The sequence below is a fragment of the Triturus cristatus genome, chromosome 7 (assembly GCF_964204655.1).
Source record: "Triturus cristatus chromosome 7, aTriCri1.1, whole genome shotgun sequence".
Lineage (NCBI taxonomy): Eukaryota > Metazoa > Chordata > Amphibia > Caudata > Salamandridae > Triturus > Triturus cristatus.
Genome location: NC_140590.1, coordinates 1767232496 through 1767256133, shown reverse-complemented (window position 1 = coordinate 1767256133; position 23638 = coordinate 1767232496). Strand labels below are relative to the sequence as shown.

Here is a 23638-nt window from a genome sequence, read left to right as displayed (position 1 = left end):
CAGATCTGGGTTTGATCCATCACCGTTCTTTAGCCCACTCTGCCACCCCAGTTTAGACATGGCCATATGCAAATCAGTCTGACCCTGTGCCTCATGGGAACAGTCCAGCCCGAACTGCCAAGCCATGCCTTCCCTGGACCGGAAACAAGCTTCCTAGGACCGGTTTCTGGCATTTCAGCCGTCTTCAGCCAGGCTTGCTTGAATCCAGTGGCAAAGTGAGCAAGGGACTCACGTCTGAGCATACCCTGCCAACTTATGGCGAACAAAGCGGTACAAAAGGGGGTGGTGATGGACGGAGCATCAGAACCAATCAAACACTCACACCCAGTCAACAGATCTGGGTTTGATCCATCACCGTTCTTTAGCCCACTCTGCCACCCCAGTTCAGACATGGCCATATGCAAATCAGTCTGACCCTGTGCCTCATGGGAACAGTCCAGCCCGAACTGCCAAGCCATGCCTTCCATGGACCGGAAACAAGCTTCCTAGGACCGGTTTCTGGCATTTCAGCCGTCTTCAGCCAGGCTTGCTTGAATCCAGTGGCAAAGTGAGCAAGGGACTCACGTCTGAGCATACCCTGCCAACTTATGGCGAACAAAGCGGTACAAAAGGGGGTGGTGATGGACGGAGCATCAGAACCAATCAAACACTCACACCCAGTCAACAGATCTGGGTTTGATCCATCACCGTTCTTTAGCCCACTCTGCCACCCCAGTTCAGACATGGCCATATGCAAATCAGTCTGACCCTGTGCCTCATGGGAACAGTCCAGCCCGAACTGCCAAGCCATGCCTTCCCTGGACCGGAAACAAGCTTCCTAGGACCGGTTTCTGGCATTTCAGCCGTCTTCAGCCAGGCTTGCTTGAATCCAGTGGCAAAGTGAGCAAGGGACTCACGTCTGAGCATACCCTGCCAACTTATGGCGAACAAAGCGGTACAAAAGGGGGTGGTGATGGACGGAGCATCAGAACCAATCAAACACTCACACCCAGTCAACAGATCTGGGTTTGATCCATCACCGTTCTTTAGCCCACTCTGCCACCCCAGTTCAGACATGGCCATATGCAAATCAGTCTGACCCTGTGCCTCATGGGAACAGTCCAGCCCGAACTGCCAAGCCATGCCTTCCCTGGACCGGAAACAAGCTTCCTAGGACCGGTTTCTGGCATTTCAGCCGTCTTCAGCCAGGCTTGCTTGAATCCAGTGGCAAAGTGAGCAAGGGACTCACGTCTGAGCATACCCTGCCAACTTATGGCGAACAAAGCGGTACAAAAGGGGGTGGTGATGGACGGAGCATCAGAACCAATCAAACACTCACACCCAGTCAACAGATCTGGGTTTGATCCATCACCGTTCTTTAGCCCACTCTGCCACCCCAGTTCAGACATGGCCATATGCAAATCAGTCTGACCCTGTGCCTCATGGGAACAGTCCAGCCCGAACTGCCAAGCCATGCCTTCCCTGGACCGGAAACAAGCTTCCTAGGACCGGTTTCTGGCATTTCAGCCGTCTTCAGCCAGGCTTGCTTGAATCCAGTGGCAAAGTGAGCAAGGGACTCACGTCTGAGCATACCCTGCCAACTTATGGCGAACAAAGCGGTACAAAAGGGGGTGGTGATGGACGGAGCATCAGAACCAATCAAACACTCACACCCAGTCAACAGATCTGGGTTTGATCCATCACCGTTCTTTAGCCCACTCTGCCACCCCAGTTCAGACATGGCCATATGCAAATCAGTCTGACCCTGTGCCTCATGGGAACAGTCCAGCCCGAACTGCCAAGCCATGCCTTCCCTGGACCGGAAACAAGCTTCCTAGGACCGGTTTCTGGCATTTCAGCCGTCTTCAGCCAGGCTTGCTTGAATCCAGTGGCAAAGTGAGCAAGGGACTCACGTCTGAGCATACCCTGCCAACTTATGGCGAACAAAGCGGTACAAAAGGGGGTGGTGATGGACGGAGCATCAGAACCAATCAAACACTCACACCCAGTCAACAGATCTGGGTTTGATCCATCACCGTTCTTTAGCCCACTCTGCCACCCCAGTTCAGACATGGCCATATGCAAATCAGTCTGACCCTGTGCCTCATGGGAACAGTCCAGCCCGAACTGCCAAGCCATGCCTTCCCTGGACCGGAAACAAGCTTCCTAGGACCGGTTTCTGGCATTTCAGCCGTCTTCAGCCAGGCTTGCTTGAATCCAGTGGCAAAGTGAGCAAGGGACTCATGTCTGAGCATACCCTGCCAACTTATGGCGAACAAAGCGGTACAAAAGGGGGTGGTGATGGACGGAGCATCAGAACCAATCAAACACTCACACCCAGTCAACAGATCTGGGTTTGATCCATCACCGTTCTTTAGCCCACTCTGCCACCCCAGTTCAGACATGGCCATATGCAAATCAGTCTGACCCTGTGCCTCATGGGAACAGTCCAGCCCGAACTGCCAAGCCATGCCTTCCTTGGACCGGAAACAAGCTTCCTAGGACCGGTTTCTGGCATTTCAGCCGTCTTCAGCCAGGCTTGCTTGAATCCAGTGGCAAAGTGAGCAAGGGACTCACGTCTGAGCATACCCTGCCAACTTATGGCGAACAAAGCGGTACAAAAGGGGGTGGTGATGGACGGAGCATCAGAACCAATCAAACACTCACACCCAGTCAACAGATCTGGGTTTGATCCATCACCGTTCTTTAGCCCACTCTGCCACCCCAGTTCAGACATGGCCATATGCAAATCAGTCTGACCCTGTGCCTCATGGGAACAGTCCAGCCCGAACTGCCAAGCTTTGTTCGCCATAAGTTGGCAGGGTATGCTCAGACGTGAGTCCCTTGCTCACTTTGCCACTGGATTCCAGCAAGCCTGGCTGAAGACGGCTGAAATGCCAGAAACCGGTCCTAGGAAGCTTGTTTCCGGTCCAGGGAAGGCATGGCTTGGCAGTTCGGGCTGGACTGTTCCCATGAGGCACAGGGTCAGACTGATTTGCATATGGCCATGTCTGAACTGGGGTGGCAGAGTGGGCTAAAGAACGGTGATGGATCAAACCCAGATCTGTTGACTGTCTGTGAGTGTCTGATTGGTTCTGATGCTCCGTCCATCACCACCCCCTTTTGTACCGCTTTGTTCGCCATAAGTTGGCAGGGTATGCTCAGACGTGAGTCCCTTGCTCACTTTGCCACTGGATTCCAGCAAGCCTGGCTGAAGACGGCTGAAATGCCAGAAACCGGTCCTAGGAAGCTCGTTTCCGGTCCAGGGAAGGCATGGCTTGGCAGTTCGGGCTGGACTGTTCCCATGAGGCACAGGGTCAGACTGATTTGCATATGGCCATGTCTAAACTGGGGTGGCAGAGTGGGCTAAAGAACGGTGATGGATCAAACCCAGATCTGTTGACTGGCTGTGAGTGTCTGATTGGTTCTGATGCTCCGTCCATCACCACCCCCCTTTTGTACCGTACTATTATTATGTACATCAAATTGCATACAAGTCTGTTTCATTTAAATATTTACAAATATCGTCCTATGTTTAAACAAGTATATTTCATATATTGAAAGAATGAGTAACGGCCAGTAGGTGTCGCGCGTCCCCCATCAAACACGAGCGCAAACCACGGTAACACCTGAAGTAAAGAGGCGGCAACTCACTCACCTCTTATGTGCGCCGCGAGACCTACTATAACGAGGATTACAACAGCTGCCAGCGCCAGGTGTTTGACCCTTCCTTCCCACGCACTTTTCAGACAGGCAGTGCACCCGTGGCCTACGAAAGAAAGAAAGATGTTCATTCAAGTAAAACAACGCAAAAGCCGGAATAGTTTTTATCCAATGAGTAGGTGTTTTAGCGGTGTATAGTAAAGACCTATCTTTCACTGTCCAGAGTAGAACTTCGACAACAGAAACAAAAAGACATACAACGTTGTCCTGATGTGTTTGAAGCCGGCAGACAGGGGACGTTATAATGCATATTGCTCCATATATTTTACATAGAGGCACATTTTTCACTACCGCCGTTTAACATACATGACCGCTGAGCACACTCACTGACTGCCCTGTGTCACTGCACCCGCCCCAGTCCCACAGTCCCTCGGCCCACCCACAAGAAACACGGTAGGCGCTCACCACACAGCCCCTCTCGGACGCACACTATGGGGGGGTCACTTACTAACGCACACAGAGAGTTAGTAGCTTGTTATTCCTAGGCTTACCCCCCGGTGGGAGAGGCTGGACAGACGCGACGTCTCCTCTTTCGGGGTCGTGGGGCTCCGGCCCCGCTTGGGCGGACTCGACGGCCGCGTGGTCCCTTCTGTCGGGGCCAGGGAGCTCGGTCTCCTCTAGAAGAGGCTCGACAGCCCCGTGGCCCCTTCTGTCGGGGCCAGGGGGCTCGGGCTCCTCTAGGAGAGGATCGACAGACGTGTGGTCGTTTCTCTCGGGGCCAGGCGGCTCGGATGCAGCCCGCTGAGGCTGCTGGACGGTCACTGATGTGCAGTCCAATCCACTGGGGCCTCCTCTCTGCCTCTTCTTTACACGGCAAGATCTCCCTGTCTCCTTCAAGATCTTTGCAAAGTCTCTGAAGAGGCACCGGGCGCCCCCCGGGGGTCGACTCTGAGCCTCATTCAGACGGTGACGTGTGAGGACCGAGCTTTGTGTTACAAGCTGTAAAAGGTGTATCAAGAGGAGCCGGAAGGCCGCAGACTTGTCACCCTGAGCCGCGGTACCGCGTCTCTTCCCCTTGGATGAAATCAAAGCCCTCTGGAGATACACTGCCAGGATGCGATCCGCGGCGACAGACCTGTAACTTTGAACCGCGGTGTCTCCTCCCTGCCCCGCGGTGTCTCCTCTCTGCTGCGCGGTGTCTCCTCTCTGCCCGGCCTCTCTGCCCCGCACTGTCTCCTCGCCGCCCCAAGGTGTCTCCTCTCTGTCCCGCACTGTCCTACCCTCCGCTGTCACCTCTCTGCACCGCGCTGTCCTACCCTCCGATGTCTCCTCACTGCCCTGCCTGTCTGCTCGGGGGTTGTCTCCTTCCTGCCCCGTGCTGTCTCCTCCCTGCTCCCCACTTTCTCCTCCCTGCCCCCCGCTGTCTCCTCCATGTCCCCCGCAGTCTCTTCCCTGCCCCCCGCAGTCTCCTCTCTGTCCGGCCTCTCTGTCCTGTGGCGTTTCCTCCCTGCTCCATGGTTGAACGGTAAGGGAGAAGGACAGAGCCTTCCCGACTGTGCCGCTTCTCTCCGCGCAGCGCCTAGAGGCGGGCGCGGCTCCCACTACAACCAACAAGGAGATTGTAGTATATTTTTTGCACGAAATTGATCCCTGCAGGCAGCCAAGGCTCCGATTGGCTGACAAACCGCTGCCTCCTATTGGTTGCAGGTAAAAATCCGAGCAGTCATGAGCTCACCCATCACTTCTCGCCTTGCCCCCCCCCCGCCCCCCTTTCAGCCTCTTTCAGCAGTACTGGCCATCCAAGAACAACTGACAACAGATAGTGTAGACAAAGGCTGCTTTAGTGAAACAGGTGCACACGCCTTTAATACATAAAACCATGGTGCTTCCCCATACACACTAACCATCAAAACTCACTATACATCTTAATAACTATCCATCCTCTCCCCCCTCCCCTAAATAACCCTTGAGAAACCAAAAACCCACTCACAACTCCTCACTCAACCTCCCTGCATCCAACCATCCTGCATTCACCACAGTTGCCTTCTTATTGCAATCAGAAACCCCTCCCACTCCCCCCTACCCCATCCTTGACTGGGCTCAACATGACCAACTTTTCTTGCAAACACTTTTAACTTGTGTAACCAACAACCGCCAATTAACCTGCTCATTAACAGCCTCTATCAATAATTAAAACCTCTCCTTGCTCACCTAAATCACCAAAACCCACAAAATCCACCAGCCGGCCACCAAAATCCTCCAGAGTATAAAGAACACCCCCTCCCCGAAAACACCAACACCCCCTCCAAGAAAACCCTACAATTAGGGAGGGAAGATGGGGAAAAGACTAAACTGTCCCTTACCAGCCCATGTGCCCAACATGACTAAAATGGCACTCATGGGCACATAAAACATCACTATATTGTGTAAAGTCCTGCGCATGTGCCCACCATCCAGTCACACTGCCCCAGGACCCTACCACCTGCCCGAAGATCCGGGGGGGGGGGGGGGTAGGTCATTCTGTCCACCCTCCCAAAACTCCCATTGGGCGGGATGGCACATCCACAAACAACTGACAACATAATAGTTTCAGGATGTGTTAGAATGCGACAGCACGCATGGCGTCATCAGTGTCCCGACAAGAACATCGCCCCCAAACTTCCTATGATTGAGGGGAGGAAGGGATATGTCATGTCTTTGGTAGTTTGTCTTTACTGGCGTCTGTTTGTGTACAAACCAAATCAAATAAATATTTATTCGGATTATTCGAATCCATGAAATAAAAGAAAAGAAAGTTAAAAACAAAATACAGTTTATATTGCTTCGAATTTAGGATTTTGCTATTTCCATCCGGGGCTAAACAGTTTCTCACTATATAAAGCAAAAGGGATATATAATGCACCGAAATTATGAAAGAAAAAATGAAGAGAATATATAGGTGAGCAGGGTGAGAATCAATGCAATAATACACAATACATAATTTCACTCCATAAATTCAGCTTATATAAAATCAAGATATGTGCCTGAAAAAATAATTTCCTACAAATAACTCTTTTTCCTAAAATGCAGTTAAGTTAGAGATGTGCAAAATGCAGTTTCTACGTCAGTACTGATACTAGTTCAAAATTTGCATACAGACAATATTTAAAGGCCAAAGTCATTTATTACATCATTAGTCTCTTTCGTAAACCAAGCTATCCAACATAACAAGTGACTTCCTTTTAATTATCGCACACGTAATAAAAGTAGAAATGGTATGGCAAGTAATGTCTGTCTCAAGCTTAAATAAAAAGTTAAAAGCTTCCTGGTGTAGTAAAAATCTCTTTGGTAAAAACAGAGGATGTAAAAAACACTTTCTATCATCACCATAAAACTTACAAAAAAGAATAAAATGAATTGTGGATTGGCGTAGCTTTCCCATCACATGTGCACTTTGGTAAATTTTTGGACCGCGGATCTCTTTTCTGGATTGCCACAAGGTGATGCAAGATACCCTCCCGCAATCTAGTAAAACAGAATTTATTCTGTGGATCAGTTACTTTTACTAGCAATCCTTGCCGGCCTTGATGTAAAAGCCTTTCGAGATACCTGAATACAGTTGGTTTTTCCATCTCTTTATTTTTTTTCTGTACATCTCGTTTGTTGGCAAAGATCAATGTAATTTCTTTTTTGATATACTGCAAGATGCTAGCAGGGATTTTAGAAGAAACATTTATGTCAATCTCCCTAAGTAACCTGCCCAAATGTGCCAACCAGGGTATCTTATCGTAATAACAAAGGGTGAGGCAATCATTGATTATATCCCTAGCGAATTTTGCTCCAGCTTTACTCCAAATGTTATGCCACCCTATTATGGCACACTGATCTACAATATCATCTAGGAAAATTGTGTTAAGTTCTCCGTGTGTGATGTAGGCTGGTATTGGACGGGGAACTGCAAGGAGTCTACAGAGAAATGAATTTTAGTCTTTTTGCAAGGTCAAGTGTCCGGCCATCCCCTAAAGAGTTGCCCCATATATATCAGTGGGGAGGAATTTGCTCCTATACAGCTGCAGTATTTAGCGTATTGGGTTGTTTCCAATTTTGGTGGCAAATCTAAACAAAGACTCTAATGTAATTTTGAATTTAAGCTTTGCTAAATCTATATGGGTTTTTCAGGATCTAGAGTTTGAGAAGAGTACACCTAGGTAGGAAAAGTTGTGAACTTCTTCCAATTTATGGTCCTCATATAAAGGACTTTCTCCTTCACCTTCCCCCTTCCACACACCATGATAAAGGTTTTGCCGGATTTAGTTTTAAATCTTTCTGTTCCATTAATGTGACAAAGTCGTCAATTAACTGTTGTAGACCGTTTGTGGTTCTGGATATCAGAACCGCGTCATCAGCGTAAAGGAGCACAGGAGTGGGACGGAGACCTACTCTGGGCTCATCAGCAGCTATTTCTTGCAGCTTCCTGTCAAACCCATTTATATAGGCAGAAAAAGTAGGGGGGCTAGGCAGTAGCCTTGCCTTATACCTCTAGTGACTAAACATATGGCACATTCTCCCTCTAACCCATATCTCACTCAGGTGGTCAGTGAGGAATATATCTGGGACAGGTATGATACATTATCTTCTGAGGCGCCCATTTAGATCAAAATCCTCCACAGTTTCGTATGATTAACCAATTCAAAGGTGCTGCTTAGATCAGCGAAGCAGGGATGAAGTTGTCCTAGGTATAATACAATATCTTCTGGGGTGCCCATTTTAATTAAAGTCCTCCACAGTTTGGTATGATTAACCAAATCAAAGGTGCTGTTTAGATCAACGAAGCAGGGATGAATTTGTCCCTGTTTAGCTACAGTGTATTTTGAAATCAGGAGATGAAAGTTGGTGCATTGCTCTGGTGTTCTGATATCTTTCCTAAATTCATACTGGTGAGTCTGCTAGAAAATGGTTATTGACTACCCAGGTATCTAATCTCCCCAAAATAATTTTCCCCACTATTTTCACAGATGAGTCCATAAGCGACATCAGGCATTAACACTTGGGATTACCTGTCCCCTTTTTTAGGTCTCGCCTACCCAGCGCGCATGCACTGCTTAGGAAAAATACCTTTTGTAATCAACACAGCTGTGCAGGCAAAAACGTGCACGCGTTGCATTGCTTTCAATGGCAACGCGTGCACATTTGGCGATTCCCTTGCGGGAGCGAGTTTTTGCGCCATGTGTTAGCAATTATCGCTCCTGGCGCTGCTCGCTCCTGCAAGGGAAACGCTTTCCATTTTGAGAACGCTTTTGTTTTTTTTACTTTTAGAGCGAGGCGCTGGCGCTTGTTTTTTAGCAGTCTGTGTGCAGTTCTCTGGAAATCAACAACTCTTGGCCAGTGTACTTGCAGAAATGATCCGGTAAGCAGGCAGAATAGTGTTCAAGGTTTGGATTGTTAATGATGTCAGAATGTAATTGGTAAGCATTGAGTATCTTACGTTGTCGATTACTCAAGTGGCTTTGAAGATGCCAGCCATCGGCTGGAGCGCGATGCTTTTTGGTGTTGGAGCCAAAGGAGACCTCGGGGGAGGGGGATGGGGTAAGGTACACAGGGCGCTTGCTGCAGTGTTTGATAAGACTGCCCACATGGTGCTGACTTTAGTGCTGCCGGGCTTGTTTCAAAGTGAGGTATAGTTAAGATGGATACCCTGATGACGTCAACTAATGTCCCTGATGGCACTTGGTATGTAGGCAGCGTCAGAATCGGCTTATTAAACACTGTTTTCCTAATGGAATCTCTTGCCTGCTGTGCCTAAAAGGCTCTTTAGATATATCATGTAGTAAAAACTTACAGGCTCCAAACACTCTGATGAAATATCACAGTGCTTGGAGCCTGTAAGTGTGCTTGCTAGCACTTTATGAAACCCCTGAACAAAAACACACCGCGGGTCGTCATGGAGGGTCTTTCTGTGGTGTTCTTCAGTCAGTTTCTTGACTCCTGAGTCTGATTTCCGTGAGTGTTTCTGATGTTTGTCTGATGGGGCCTGTCCACCTGTCCTACCCCCGTACACTGCACGCAATGAGCTTGCAGTAGGCGTGGCACACAAGAGAAATGCGGCACAGTCGACGGAGCGAGCCACTTTGGATCACGCAACAGGTGAGTCCGTTCACCACCAGCAAGACACTTATGTGTGCTGAGGTCCCTGCAGTACCAGAACCACTTCTCCACAGATGAGGGCAACTTCTTGAGCTCTGCACTCGGCACTCTGGATTCCAGGGCCGATTCTATAGTTCAAAGCTTACGCCTTGCTGTCCAGTTTTCAGCAGGCGATGTGGGCACTTAGAGGGCACCGCTTTCCAGATGTCACCAGTAGATGGTGTGGACCCCTTGTAGGAGATCTTTGATATCCCAGAGACCTATGAGAGAAAAGGAGACCAGCCAACTATTCCTTGGGAGCCCACTTCAGGGTGCCACAGATCAGCAGTTCATCGTCCCAGGCCAGCCACTCTTCATGAAGGCATGTGGCCCTTTCCTCATGCAGTTATCCTCCATGTGTACCACAGAGTCCTCTGGCAATGTGCACTAGGCAGACCAGGTTCTCTGATCCTGTGTCTCCACAAGTGGCTCTCTCTCTTGGTGGGGCGGCACTGGCTAGTTGTACTCTATTGGGCCTTTAAAGTTGCGGGATGGTACAAAGGGTATTCCTTTGAACCACAGATGTGTTCCCTAAATGTCTGTCCCATCTGCCGTGAGGCCACAGAATGCATCTATCTATCTTTATGGGCATTGTGATCTGGCCCCAGAAGCCAGATGTCACAATCTCTGCCTACCCCATATATACTGCCAGACCCACAAATGGCAGAGGTTGGCTATCTCAATTGCATGCCCAATGGTTTATAGCTGTCGCTGGGGAATGCCCAGGTGTGCTTCCCCCTGCCTCCGGTGCTGACCAGCACTAAACACCATGGCACACAAAGAGTTTGATGCATATAAATGTCCACTTTCCATAAATGGCATTACCACACAAAATATGCCACGCCCACTTACCGTTGGAACGTGTTTGGCCTAGCAAATCCATTGATAGGAAACTTCATGAGGCCGCGCCACTGCAATCAATTTTTGCAGCTTGAAATACAGTTGATGCTAAATTAAGGGCAGAGCAACCCTCCTTGAAAGGGGAACCCTTGTGGGTCTTCCTTTCTATGGGCCTTATTTATGAAAAGTGGCGCATTGCTGCAACAAAGCAGCAATGCGACACTTTTCAGTGCACCCTCCTTACGACACCAAGGATGCGCCGTCTTTACAGTATGGCACATCATGTTGCGAGGAGTTACAGATACGGCTGTATTATTGACGTATCTGTAGGTACAAAAGTGGTGAATTGCTGGGGTGTGTCTGAAAACAGAAGCAGCTCTAGCTATGTGTCATTTCACATGGGGCCCTTTCACATGGGGCAAGCCCCAAGTGAAAGGGCCTGCGTCACCCATATGCCTGCCATGAAGCAGGCGCATTAGTGTCCTAGAAGTGGTACAGTGAAATCTCATAGATTTGACAGCACCACTCCTATGACCGTATCTTGCGGGGGAAAGCCCATCCTGCATACATTATACCTGACGCGTGTATAATGTAGAGCAGGGGTTTACGAAGTGAGGCATCTGCCAAGATGCCTCACTTCGTAAATATTGAGCAACGTGGCGCATTATTTGCGCCACCGCCCCAGTGTCACAAAAAAGTGAAGCAACGACGGCCTAAATTTGACGCAAGGGCTCATGAATAAGGCCCTACCTGTGGTTGCCTACCCAGCCCTTCACCTTCCATCCTAGTGGAGGCGAGAGGCCTCCTCTGGATGGACCGTGATTGCAAGGGTGCTCTCACTGACCTGCGTTGTCAGGTCAGACACATGTTAAAATGAGCAGTCCGCGCGAGTGAACTCACCAGTCTGCAAAAGGTAAAGTAGGCAGGTAAACACACCCCGGCGGTGTAAGTCGCAGTGGCAGACCTGACCTACGTTTATGAACATCATGTCTGACCCACTTCCTAACATGCATTGGAAAGGTTTGCACACTTTTACACTGCAGTACAAAGGAAACCGGCCGGGAGCCTTAGGGCTTCACCTGAGAACCAGCACGCACATGGGCTTGCTGTGGAAGGCCGGCGGCCTAGGCCTCCAGGACACTTGTGGTGTCTTTGCATTATCCGGCTGAGACAGGTGGCACGGATTCACGCAAAGCACTTCCTTGGTACCACTGCACATACCAGCCCATTGTGGCAGACTGGTAGCGTGGGCCTAGAAACATCACTGATGCAAAGGCTGAGGCTGACCGGCACTAGCAGGCCGGACACAGGCCAAGCACAACCTTGGTGCTAGCTCACCCACCACTTGACATAGGAAGGAGGCGCACACTTCCACACTGAAACACGGGTGGGAAAGTGCTCTCTGCAACCTTGGGAGGTAACCCATGGAGGGGAACAGACCTCGAAGGTAGGGGAACCCCCCCTAGGGGCTCTCGCCAGTTTGGGCAGCGGTCACGCACGGGCCCCTACCTGGCTATGCATCTACCCTGCGCTTCACCCCTCGGGCCATGACCTAGGGACGCTTCGGTCATAATGGAGGCCCCCTCTGGGTTGGCTCACCAGTGGACCCCCCCCCCCCCTCAGCACCTTGAGACCCTCACAGGTGAGTAGCGCGCTTACAATTCCCTGATTGATTGACACTAGGAGACATACTGGGCAGGCGAGTTCCGGGGCTGCATGATCAGTGCCACGTCCCCCTACTCGCAAGAGCTGTACCTGACCTGGGTGTATGGTGTACCTTTTCATAGGGCACTCCCGGGTACGACACTTAACCCAAAGAGGTGAGAACCACGCTCCTATTCTGTGTAGGGAGGATGCTTGTAGCTTCCCATTTCAGTACAGTGGGAATATACCTCAAGTTCCAGGGTCACAAACAGAAAGTAGGCAAAGACTAAGAGGATAAAAAAAGCAAAAAGCTTAGGGGATATTCCCCTAGGAAGGCCATGTCCAACACTTCTTTCTCCAGTTTACTCCTTTTCCCCGTCAGTGAGGTTAAGTCTTGACTGACTGATAATTTGTGAATTACATGCTGCTAATATGAGACACAGTTGGGCGTGATTTGCCTTAGGTAAATTTGAAATGTTGTTCGGGCCATAGGACCATCAGTTACTAAATTAGGGCTGCTCAAATTGTCCACAGTTACTCTGTCAGGGGCTTCACTTACTGCATGTTTGGTTGCGGCTAACCTTTCTTCAACATTAATGATTTCATTCTCTATCACACCCACAGCACCCACTAAATAGTTTGTGATAGCATTACCGTACTTCATACCCCTTGGGATCTTGCCCTCTAAGTTAAAAGTCAAGCTGGTGAACTCTCACCGAACCTCGACTGGTAGAGAGCATCGAGGGACCCCGGCAGAAAAAGCTCCAGGAAAGTTTCTAAGTTAGAAGGTAAAAACTTTGACCGAGGCCTACCGCAAGGGGTTTCAGGCGCTCCATCACGGTCAGCCTGAAACTTTGACTTGTCCCAGTCTAGCACAACCAGATGTCCCAATAGGCGCTATAGTACCACGTCTTCTACATAACCAAGAGTTACCACCTCACATGACGCCCCACCTATTGCTGCTCTACTAGAAGCACTACCTAAAATTAATGACCTATTGTCCTGATGATGACCTGAAATCATGCAGGTTGAAATGCCATCGACTACACAGCCTAGAACTCAGGCGCTTTGGTAGTCAATTCAATCATCTAAATATTCTTGTACAGATAATTTGTATAAAATCCTGCATTCTTTTGACCACTTTAAATCTTCTTCTAACTCGCCATTCACTCTGTTTTGTTGCACTCTTGTGTCACTGCGCCGTTCACTTCTCACTAGCACGCCCAGTGCCCACTTTGTGTATTATGGGTCATTGTATAAATGTATATACTGTAGTGCTTCTCAACTACTTACAGAAATACATACATTTTTGATTTTCCTTACCTTATCCCGGTGCTGTGGTCTCCCTTCCTTTGTCCCTTGCAGAGAGGCAGCTTGAGGCCCAACTAAATTCAGTTGCTTCGGAAACAGAGAAACTGGAATTAGCTAAGAAGAAGTGGCAGAGGGGGGAGGAGAAAAGGAATTGTAGAAGTGATATTGATGAGAAGTTTGAGATGTCCGGGGGTGGTGGATTTAACCACAAGTTTACCAAGGGTATATTACCCATGTACACAAAGGGCGATGACATTGATAAGTGCCTAGCAGCCTTTGAGAGGGCCCTTAGGATGAGTAGGGACCACTCTTCACATTGGGGTGCACTCCTGTGGAAGTTGATTGCAGTGGCTGGGTGGGATAGGCTCCTGACCCTGAGAGGGGATGATGCAGAATCATACCAGCAGAGAAGGGCAGGCTTAGTCACGAGATTTGGTCTGACTCCAGAGCAGTACAGGGTGAAGTTCAGAGATACCGAGAAAGTTAGTGCAAAGTCTTGGGTAGACTTTGTGGATGTCTCAGTGAAGGCACGGGAAGGCTGGATTGTTGGTAACAAAGTTGACACATATGAGGGATTGTTTGATTTGTTGTTGAAAGAAAATATTTTGACTCATTGTGCTGAAGAGAAGTTACACAAGTATCTAATGACTCCAAGCTGACACACCCCGGAGAGCTGGGGGAGCAGCTGATGAGTGGGGTTTCAATCAGCACCAGGGGGGTGACCAGACGAAAGGAGGACAGGCCCCTTTTCCAGGGGAAAGCACAGGGAAAAGAAGGTCAAAAACAGAGTCCTCCAAAGACCCACAAAAACCTGAACTGGGGGGGGGGCAGGCCAACCCAAATTCAAAGTGAGAGGGTATCAGGGAAAGAATGGTAGGTTATTTGATCCCTCAAAGGTGACTATGTGCTTTGACTATACATAGCCAGGGCACAAAAAGGGAGATGCTGTCTGCACCAAGAAGCCCACCACTAAGGGGCCATCCCCAGGGATTTCTAGTGTAAATGTGGGGGTGGAGAGTGCCCCAGAGAGGGGTAGGCAGGTGGTAGAGGCAACCTTGGTGTCCCTGGGTGGAGTAACTATTGCAACCCTGGCTGCCTTACCCCCAAACATGGATAAGTACAGGCAGAGGCCTGGGACTGAAATTGAGGCTATCAGAGACACAGGAGCTAGTGTGACTGTGGTCTTGGACAAGCTGGTGCCTTAAGAGGGGCTGCTACCTGGTCTATTTCACTAGGTGACTTATGCAGACAGCAGTACCAAACTCCATCCCATGGCTATGGTGGATTTAGAATGGGGAGGGGTGACAGGCTCTACGAAGGTAGCTGTGCCTCCTGTGCTCCCAGTCCAGTGTTTGCTGGGCACTGATCTAGAAGTATCTGAGTGGTCAGAGGTGGAGAGAGGCTCCCATATAAAAATATTGGAGCTGCCAGAGTGGGTATATGCTTTGACTAGGTCTTACTGAAGTGTAGTGACCTCAGATATAAGGAACCTTATATCTGTTGTGAGAGGTGCAAGCACCAACGCACACAGGCTGCAATGTCAGGCCTGTAGTCACAGTTTGAGTGGACTCCCATGGGTGGCACAATACATGCTGCAGCCTATGGGAGACCCCTGGTGTACCTATGCTCTGGGTGCCTTAATGCCATATACTAGGGACTTACAAGGGTACACCAATAGCTAATTGAGGATGTACAGAAGTACTTACCAAGGTCAAATATAGGGAGGAAGCACAGTGACCTGGATCCTGATTATCAGGATCCCAGTCAGACTAGTCAAAAACATACTGACACCAGGCAAAAAGTGGGGGTAACCATGATAGAAGGATCCTACCTTCCTTACAAAGCGCTAGATTGATTTTGCAATGCAATACTGTTGGGGTAGAACACTTCTCTACATGGTAATGGATGCGTACCCCTGTTCTCAGTGCCCAACTGAACTGATGTCTGTATCCCTTGTGCTAGTTTGTAATGTCACAGGCAAACACAGATCATGCGTATGCGCCATGACATAGGCCTGTCTCATGGATTGCTGTATTGTTGGGCTGGGAATAGTGATGGAAGGCTACTGCCTTCACCAGGAGTTAAGCAGCATTAGTGCGGTGGTGGCAGTATACTGTGTAGTGATCAGTATTAGTGAACATATTCTTTTTATCATGTGTCACTGGAGGGAGGTCTACAGGCTCACTTACCTTTTTAAAGTTCCACTGCTGTGTGCTTAACTCACCCTTGGCCAGCATCAGTTAGATGTAAAGTTCTGCGCAGTGCAGGAGTAGTGACTCTGCTCTGGATGTATGTGTGCCTCGGAAGGGTGCAGTACAGAAATAGAGCAGTGCTGTGCAGTGCATACATGGTGAGTGCTGAGTGTGTGTGTACCTTCAAGTGATACATGAAAGGTGTACTGCTGTGCAGTGTGTGCATGGTGAATGCATATGTTGGGCTTATGTGTCCCTGAGAGTGGTGCAATGCATGAAGGGTGAAATGCTGTACAGTGCATGAATATTAAGTGCATGTACTGAGTGTATGTGTGCTTGGAAAAGCACAATACAGAAGGTTACAGTGTGGTACAGTTCACACATAGTGAGTGTGTGTACTGTCTGTATGTATCCCTGAATCGCACAATGCAAAAAGGATAGTGCTGAACAGTGTGTACAGTGAATGTGTGTGCTGAATGTATGTGTGCCGGATGTAGCACAATACATGGAGGTAACAGCACTGGATAGTGTGTGTGCGTGTGAATATGCTGAATGCAAGTGTGAATGTAATGGTACATTACATGGAGGACACTTGGTTCCAGTTTTGGAAGCACAGGCCTGCTTGGTGAAGACACGAGGAAGTAGAGGAGTTCCCAAGACAGATTAGTGCATCGCTGAATTCCTGTGAGCTGGGTGGGACACACTGAAAGAACAGGGCGAGTGGTTCCCCTTTTACACTTCAAAGCATGCGAGAGATCACAAGGAAAGAATCTCAGGAACAGGATGGGGCGGCAGGGGCTGATTCTCCATTAGGGCTCTAGGGCTGTGCCCCCTGAAATTATTTCCATCACATTGCTGTACGAATAATAAATAGAGCGATTTATTAGAAATATGATCATATATCCTAACAAATCTATGTATTTAATTATGGGCTTTCTGTCCCTGGCTGCCTGTCCCACCTCGCTCTGAAGCAAGAGAGAGAAGCCAGAAAGTAAATCAACTTTTTGAACTGCTCCTGATACAGGGCTTATTGTTCTAAAGCCCTTCATAATGAACCAATGCCATTGCAGGCAATGGCAGCATCCACTATAGGCCAGTGATGCTTTCAGCATCATGGTTTTGGGTGCTGTAGTTTCCGTCCCTGCGTGAGATTAGCCGTCTGTCATTCACAGGCAGAGATCTTACCACTTTCCCATTCATCACACGTAGGAGTGAATGCATGCATGTGTGTTTTGGTCCCTTGTCCTCGGCAATTGTAAGTGTTAGAATGCAAATCTTCCGTTATGTAAATTGTTCTGAGACTCCTCGCCACCCTAACCTCCCCTACTGTGACACCCCAGGTCCTGGCTGCACGTCGCTGGCCACGTTAGAAATGGAGCTGCTTGCATGTGTTTCCCCGCGAAATGGATCCAAAACACGAGTAGGCCAGTGTTGTTGTTCCCTTGTGAAGTTGATACAAATATCTGAGTGAAAAGAAGAGCCTTCACAGGTTTCTTTAAGGTTTTCTTGTAGATTTATTAATAGAACAGCATCCCAGCAGAGAGCAACTTCTCATACATCCAATGGCTCTCTTCAACTGTCCCCACTTAGAATCTTCCCCATGTCATTCTACAAGTAACTAGGTAACAGTTCCATGACATCTCCTGGCTGGAGATCTCTACATATCTCCCTTTTATACAACAACAAATACAGTGTAAAACACTATTATGGAAATACAGAAGGATCAATAAATTAAACATATTTGTTTCTCTAATAATACATTATATAAATGCAAAATCAAAATTAACATTTTTACTTTCTAACTAGATTACCAGAAAACATCTTATAACCTTTGTACATTGCAAACATAAATAAAAATGCTATTTCCAATTTATGGTATTAGGAAACATAAATTAATATTCTTATTTTCCAACTTATGTTTCCAGGAAACATCCTATGGTCTTTGTACTTTGCAAACGTTTCCTAAACTCCACATCGTATCATCTTCCAATATCACGATATTGGACTTTACGCTTTTGATTTTTAAAGGTCCCAAATATTTACTTTCACCCTTACGGACCCATTCATTCTTCCGCACCACAACCCAATCACCAACATGCAATGTCATATGCTTAACTCCCTTTCTAAAATTATACGTGTCTTTCATCTTCTGTTGACCCACTTCAACTTTCTTCAACACTTCCTCACGATCAAGCCATATCTTATCCTTCTTATATAACCAAACAGGACATTCCTTTTTCCCTGGTTCTCTACCTTTAAGGGACACAAAAGGGGCTATTCCAGTACTAGAATGAGGGGTAATCCTATGCGCCCACATCATTTTTTGCAACTCCTCCCTCCATGACAAACCATTTGCAAGGGATAACTGAATGTTTTCCATTATTATTCGGTTGACCCTTTCCACCAAACAGTTAGCTTGAGGTCTAAAGAGAGCTACCTTTTCATGAACAATGCTCATTGTTGCAAGATACTCTTGCATCTCCCTTAAAACAAATTGTACACCATTGTCGGTCACTATACTGCCTGGTATACCTTCCTCCAGAAAGATTCCCTCAAGGAATTTTATTACGTTACCAGTATTGATTTCACCCATTGTCCCTATCGTGAACCATTTAGAGTGATAATCTACTAAGACTAAAATGAACTTATCTCTTAACCCCAACTTGTTCACTGGTCCTATAAAGTCCATGGCTAACTTCTCCCACTGTCTTGATGGAAATTTCGTACACTCCAATGGGGGTTGACGTACCACTTTAGACTTGTCACTGTTTAAACAAATCTGACAATTGTTTACTAAAGCTTCAACTTCTGAATCTACACCAGGCCACCAAAAAGATTCCCTCACTCTTCGTTTTGACATTCCTTGCCCAGGATGACCTTCATGAATGATGTTAAGAATGTGTTTCCTCACATCTTTAGGAGGTACAACTTGCCATCTTCTCATAACATTTCCATTACTCAGGCTTAACTCTTCTCTAATTTGGAAAAATTCCACAAGTTCCAAATCCTTGCAGTCTTCAGAATTCCAACCATTAATGATCTTACCTTCTTTAATACAGGGTAATTTTCCAAAGCTTTGCTCCATTCTTCAGGCAATAAAGCAACAACATCAATCTTACTAATAAATTTATAGACTTTACATCAAGAGGCATCCTTGATAAGTAATCAGCGACTACATTCTTTACTCCTTTAACATATTCGATCTCATAATTAAATTCTAAGACAGACAATAGCCATCTAGAAATTCTTGGGGTTATACTCCCTTCGAACCCTCTTCCACCCTTGAAGATGTACAACAATGGCTTGTGATCAGTTCGTATTTTGAAAGGGAGACCCCATAGGTAAAACTTAAAATGGCACATCGCCCAACAACATGCCAAGGCTTCTCTTTCAATTACTGAATATGACTTTTCAGCGCCTTGTAATCTCCTTGAAGCAAAACCAATGATCCGCTCCTCCCCACCGATAACTTGAGATACACTCAGTCTTCAGATGTATTATAGATAAAATACATACTAGTAAACGAGAACAAATGGTGTTCATCTGGTTTCTTTAAGTAGTATGTCCCAAAGTGAACAATTGTTTATGGCTATGCAAAATTAAGAATATACGCGTGGATAGTTATTGATAACTTGCTCCTGAAAAATTACTTCATTCAGAGAATAGTCTTGTCTATATTATGTATTTAAGTAATTTTCAGTTCCAGAGAGTAAGTAGTTTCAATTTGTTTTGATCTTGCCTTAATCTTTTGTTGTAAATCCAAGGATGAGATGCTGAATTCCGCTCCTTGCGCAGCTGGTCAACTCGTCGCCATGAAAAGAAGAGCCTTCACAGGTTTCTTTAAGGTTTTCTTGTAGATTTATTAATAGAAAAGCATCCCAGCAGAGAGCAACTTCTCATACATCCAATGGCTCTCTTCATCTGTCCCCACTTAGAATCTTCCCCATGTCATTCTACAAGTAACTAGGTAACAGTTCCATGACATCTCCTGGCTGGAGATCTCTACACTGAGTCAACCACAAAGCATGAGAAATGTTCTTACAGTAGACAGTTATCTGCTGTATGGCATTAAAACTGGCCCTGAGTGCTGAGTCCAGCAGAGAAGTACAAACTGTGCGCCTTAAAGTCTCTCCAGTTGAGATGAGTTAAGTTGGCTCAATTTGATATAAATGCATTGCAGTTCTAATGCGGTCTGCCAGCAGAGTGTATTTAAATCAGCTGCATGCCTCGCTGCAAGTACTACATCCCTGCAGGTGCATGGCCATGCTGCTTAGTCTCCAGACCGAGTGCATGCAATGCAGACTTTAAGAATAACATGGTATTATTGGGGGAGATTTATGTTCCCAAGGTTTGATGAAATAATACTCTGAAAAGAAAAGCATTGTGTGTAGTTTTAAAAATTTGATTTGATAAAGGTGGACATTAGCAATCATAGGGGGAACAACCTTTACAACGCAACTTTTACAACGCACTACCATTACAACGAAACTGTTACAACGCAAATGCATTGACAACGCATGCCATTACAACGCAAGTCTTTACATCGACTTGCACTAGATGGCGTGCTAACATTAAAAATAGTGTAGTTTACTATCCAAACACCTTCCCTACTGTTACGTGGACTGGAGTTAGAATAGTAAATTACACTTTTTTAATGTTAGCACGCCATCTAGTGCAAGTCGATGTAAAGACTTGCGTTGTAAAGACTTGCATTGTCACTGCATTTGCGTTGTAAAAATTTCGTTGTAACAGCATGTGTTGTAAAAGCATGCGTTGTAACATCATGCATCCGATCATAGTAGTCCGAACCATGGTCCTACAGCCCGCATTACCGCAGTGTTGCAAGCCAGTGACATGCCCTTATCAACATTAATGCCAAAAACATGGATCGATTTATGAACAATAAGTGTTAAAATCGTTGAGGCAATGCATGTCAGCTATTTAGTTCCTCTCATATTTCACATTTTACTTTATCTTGCCTCCCTCAGAGTTAGCTATTTAATAATGTTGAGTTTCTTTCTGCATTTTTTTTCCATGCATACTTTGAGCTGTGAAGGTGTTTATGAGGTGCTTCGATTGAGAGCTCTGATGCTGACGCTGAAGCCAAACCCTAGTGCCTATCATTGGGTTGGCTTCTCTACAGAGCACACAGGAGAATGGTCATGTATTCAAGTTGTAATTGCAATTTTGTAAAAATGTGTGTGAAGGGGTCGCACAGATGGCAAAATATTTACTGGACAAAAGTAAATACATTGCTTAACCCCTTGTGCGCTCTTGACGGAACCACGCCGTCATGAGCCACGGGCGGCATGTGCTCATGACGGCGTGGTTCCGTCATGGTGCGGCCGTTGGCGGCCGCTCCTCCCACGCGGCTCTAATTCCCCACCTGTGCGGGCGAATTAGAGAGTGGGCGGAGTCGTGACAGAACCACGCCGTCATGAGCACAGCTCGCCCGTGACTCATGACGGCGTGGTCCCGTCATGAGCACAGCGCCACCGCACTGCCCCCAACCCCCCCCCCCCCCCAGTGCTGCGGCGGAATTCGCGCCGCAGCGAAGGGGTTAAATGTGAGTGAAGTGTATGTTTGGAGTGGTGAAGTGAGGGAGATGCAAGGAAGTGCATTTGGGGAAGGGTGAAAAGAGGGTGCTAAAGAGAAAAGAGATGTGGTTGAAGATATGCAGATAGACAAGATGTGCAGAGAAAAAGGACATATATAACATAAAGCACACATAACTGAAGGCCAAAACTCCTTCCACAGGCCTCAATACTATTGAAATCTCAAAACTGAAACATTTTGAAAGTTAATTATTTATAACAAATCCTTGTTACTCATTTATGTTAAACAACTAACAACCCTTGACAAAGCCAATCGTACTGACAGGTTTCATGTGTAGGTCAGTTGTTGTTTTATATATCTGGATGCAATCAATGAATCAAATTGTCTTTATTCGATATTCCGAGGACAGGTCATAAAAGATACACACAATAAAAACAAAATGCATTGTGAACACCCATATTAAAAAATAATGACCACATATTAAAAAATGAAGCAGATCCTAGTACAAATACAGGTAAAGGGGTATCAGTCCAAAAAATGGAGTACTGGGTGCGTCATGTCTTGTAAGTTACAAACAACCAAATCTTTAAGAGAAACAACTCATTGTGTTGTTTTACATTGGATAAAGTGACAGTCCAAGAGGACTGATTTAACGTTAAATAAAGTGACAGTGCAAGAGTACATTTTATAAACAATGCAAAGTCAAAGATTAAAAGAACAATAAAATGCTTTTTTTATCAAAACAGCAAACTCCTTCTCTTAGCTAAAATACACTTCAGAAAACTAGCAACTACATAGTAGACATTACAATTGTTAATTTGCAGTAAATTGAAGAGGACCGCTTTGCACTCTGTGCAGTTGGGGTAATAAAAACTTCCTATTAAACGGCAGATAAAATTGACAAAAATAGACAAAATGGTTTGACTAGATTGCTCATCACATGGACAAATGGCAACAGTGTCAGAGGAGTACTGTCCTATAGGAAAACATATCAACCAGCGAAAAGAAGCCAGCCTAAATCTTGCCAACAGATTTCTTTCATAAACGTTGGTCACGTGTAATAATTAAGGAGCAATTGTTGAAGTCGCTTGACTAATGCAATAATCTCTAACTGGGGGTTTGGCCACTTTCAATAGTTCCCTAGAGATTTGTTTGCACTTGCAAAAACTATCCCGAACCCACTTTCTGTCCTTTTTTGGATTGACTCTGGGTGCTCAAACGGTGAGGCACAGCCAAGTGCCGAAAAACAGCTTTTAATATATTACAACCATGAAATGGTCGAATCACGGGCGCAAATTAGACAATCTCTGATGACAGTCCGATTGAAGTCGGCTTCTTGGTTGGACCAGATTGAGCACCAGAGAGCCAGGGGGGGCAGCATTGATGGTATCTTGAACATACTCCATGCCTAACTCCAGGTGAAGAGAGAAATACGGGGATGAGGGAGGGATGCCTAGTAACCGGCGGCAGAATCTATTCTCCTCTAACTGCATCGCATGTACATTCCTACAACCCCAGATACCCATTCCATATGTTAAAATCGGCAGGCATTTCTGGTTATATAGTAGCAATGGGCTTTTTACCAATAGACATGGCAAGCGAGAAAGTAATGCCTACAGCTTGAGTATATCGGGTTATTCTATTTTTTATGCATGTAAGCCAAGAATATACTGCATCATACACCAGGCCTAAATAGGGAAAGAAACAAACCCTCTCTAAGGATTGGCCCTCAATTTTTATGGTGCGGATTTTGGTCTTTCTTGGGCCACATATAATTGGGAATATTTTCTTAAAATTAGGCTCCAGGCCCAGGTCTTTCATGAAGCTAACATAACTGACGATAAACTTTTTAAGGCAGCTGGTCGTCCTTGCCAAGAGAACTGCAGGCCCGATTCACAGAACTGACTTAAGACAAAATCCTAAACTTACTACCATGTTCGTATTCACAGAAGGCACTTACTCATTTTCGTATTCATAGAAGACACTTACTCACTTCGGTATTCACAGAAGTTAGGAGTCCTAACTTTAGGACTCCTAAATGCCTTCTGTGAATACCGAAAGTCTTAAAATTAGGGTTTTTCTCAGTTTAGGAGTCCTAAAGTTAGGACCCCTAACTTTACTACTACTAAACCGAGAAAAATCCTAATTTTAAGGCTTTCGGTATTCACAGAAGGCATTTAGAAGTCCTAAAGTTAGGAGTCCTAACTTTACTACTACTAAATTGAGAAAAATCCTTATTTTAAGACTTTCGGTATTCACAGAAGGCATTTATGAGTCCTAAAGTTAGGAGT

The 23638-nt window shown here is 46.5% G+C and overlaps 1 protein-coding gene across 1 annotated transcript in view; it reads right to left on the bottom strand.

Annotated features, from left to right (window-relative positions):
* Positions 1–18876, bottom strand: part of LOC146813026 (uncharacterized) — a 112790-nt gene extending 93914 nt beyond the window's left edge. Inside the window, exons 1-3 of the mRNA XM_085615246.1 lie at positions 17835–18876; positions 4194–5243; positions 3638–3748 (exon numbers count right to left, since the gene is read on the bottom strand). Coding sequence (XP_085471372.1) covers positions 3638–3748; positions 4194–5243; positions 17835–18876 — 2203 coding nt within the window. The remainder of the gene's footprint in view (positions 1–3637; positions 3749–4193; positions 5244–17834) is intronic.
* Positions 18877–23638: the final 4762 nt, after the last annotated feature.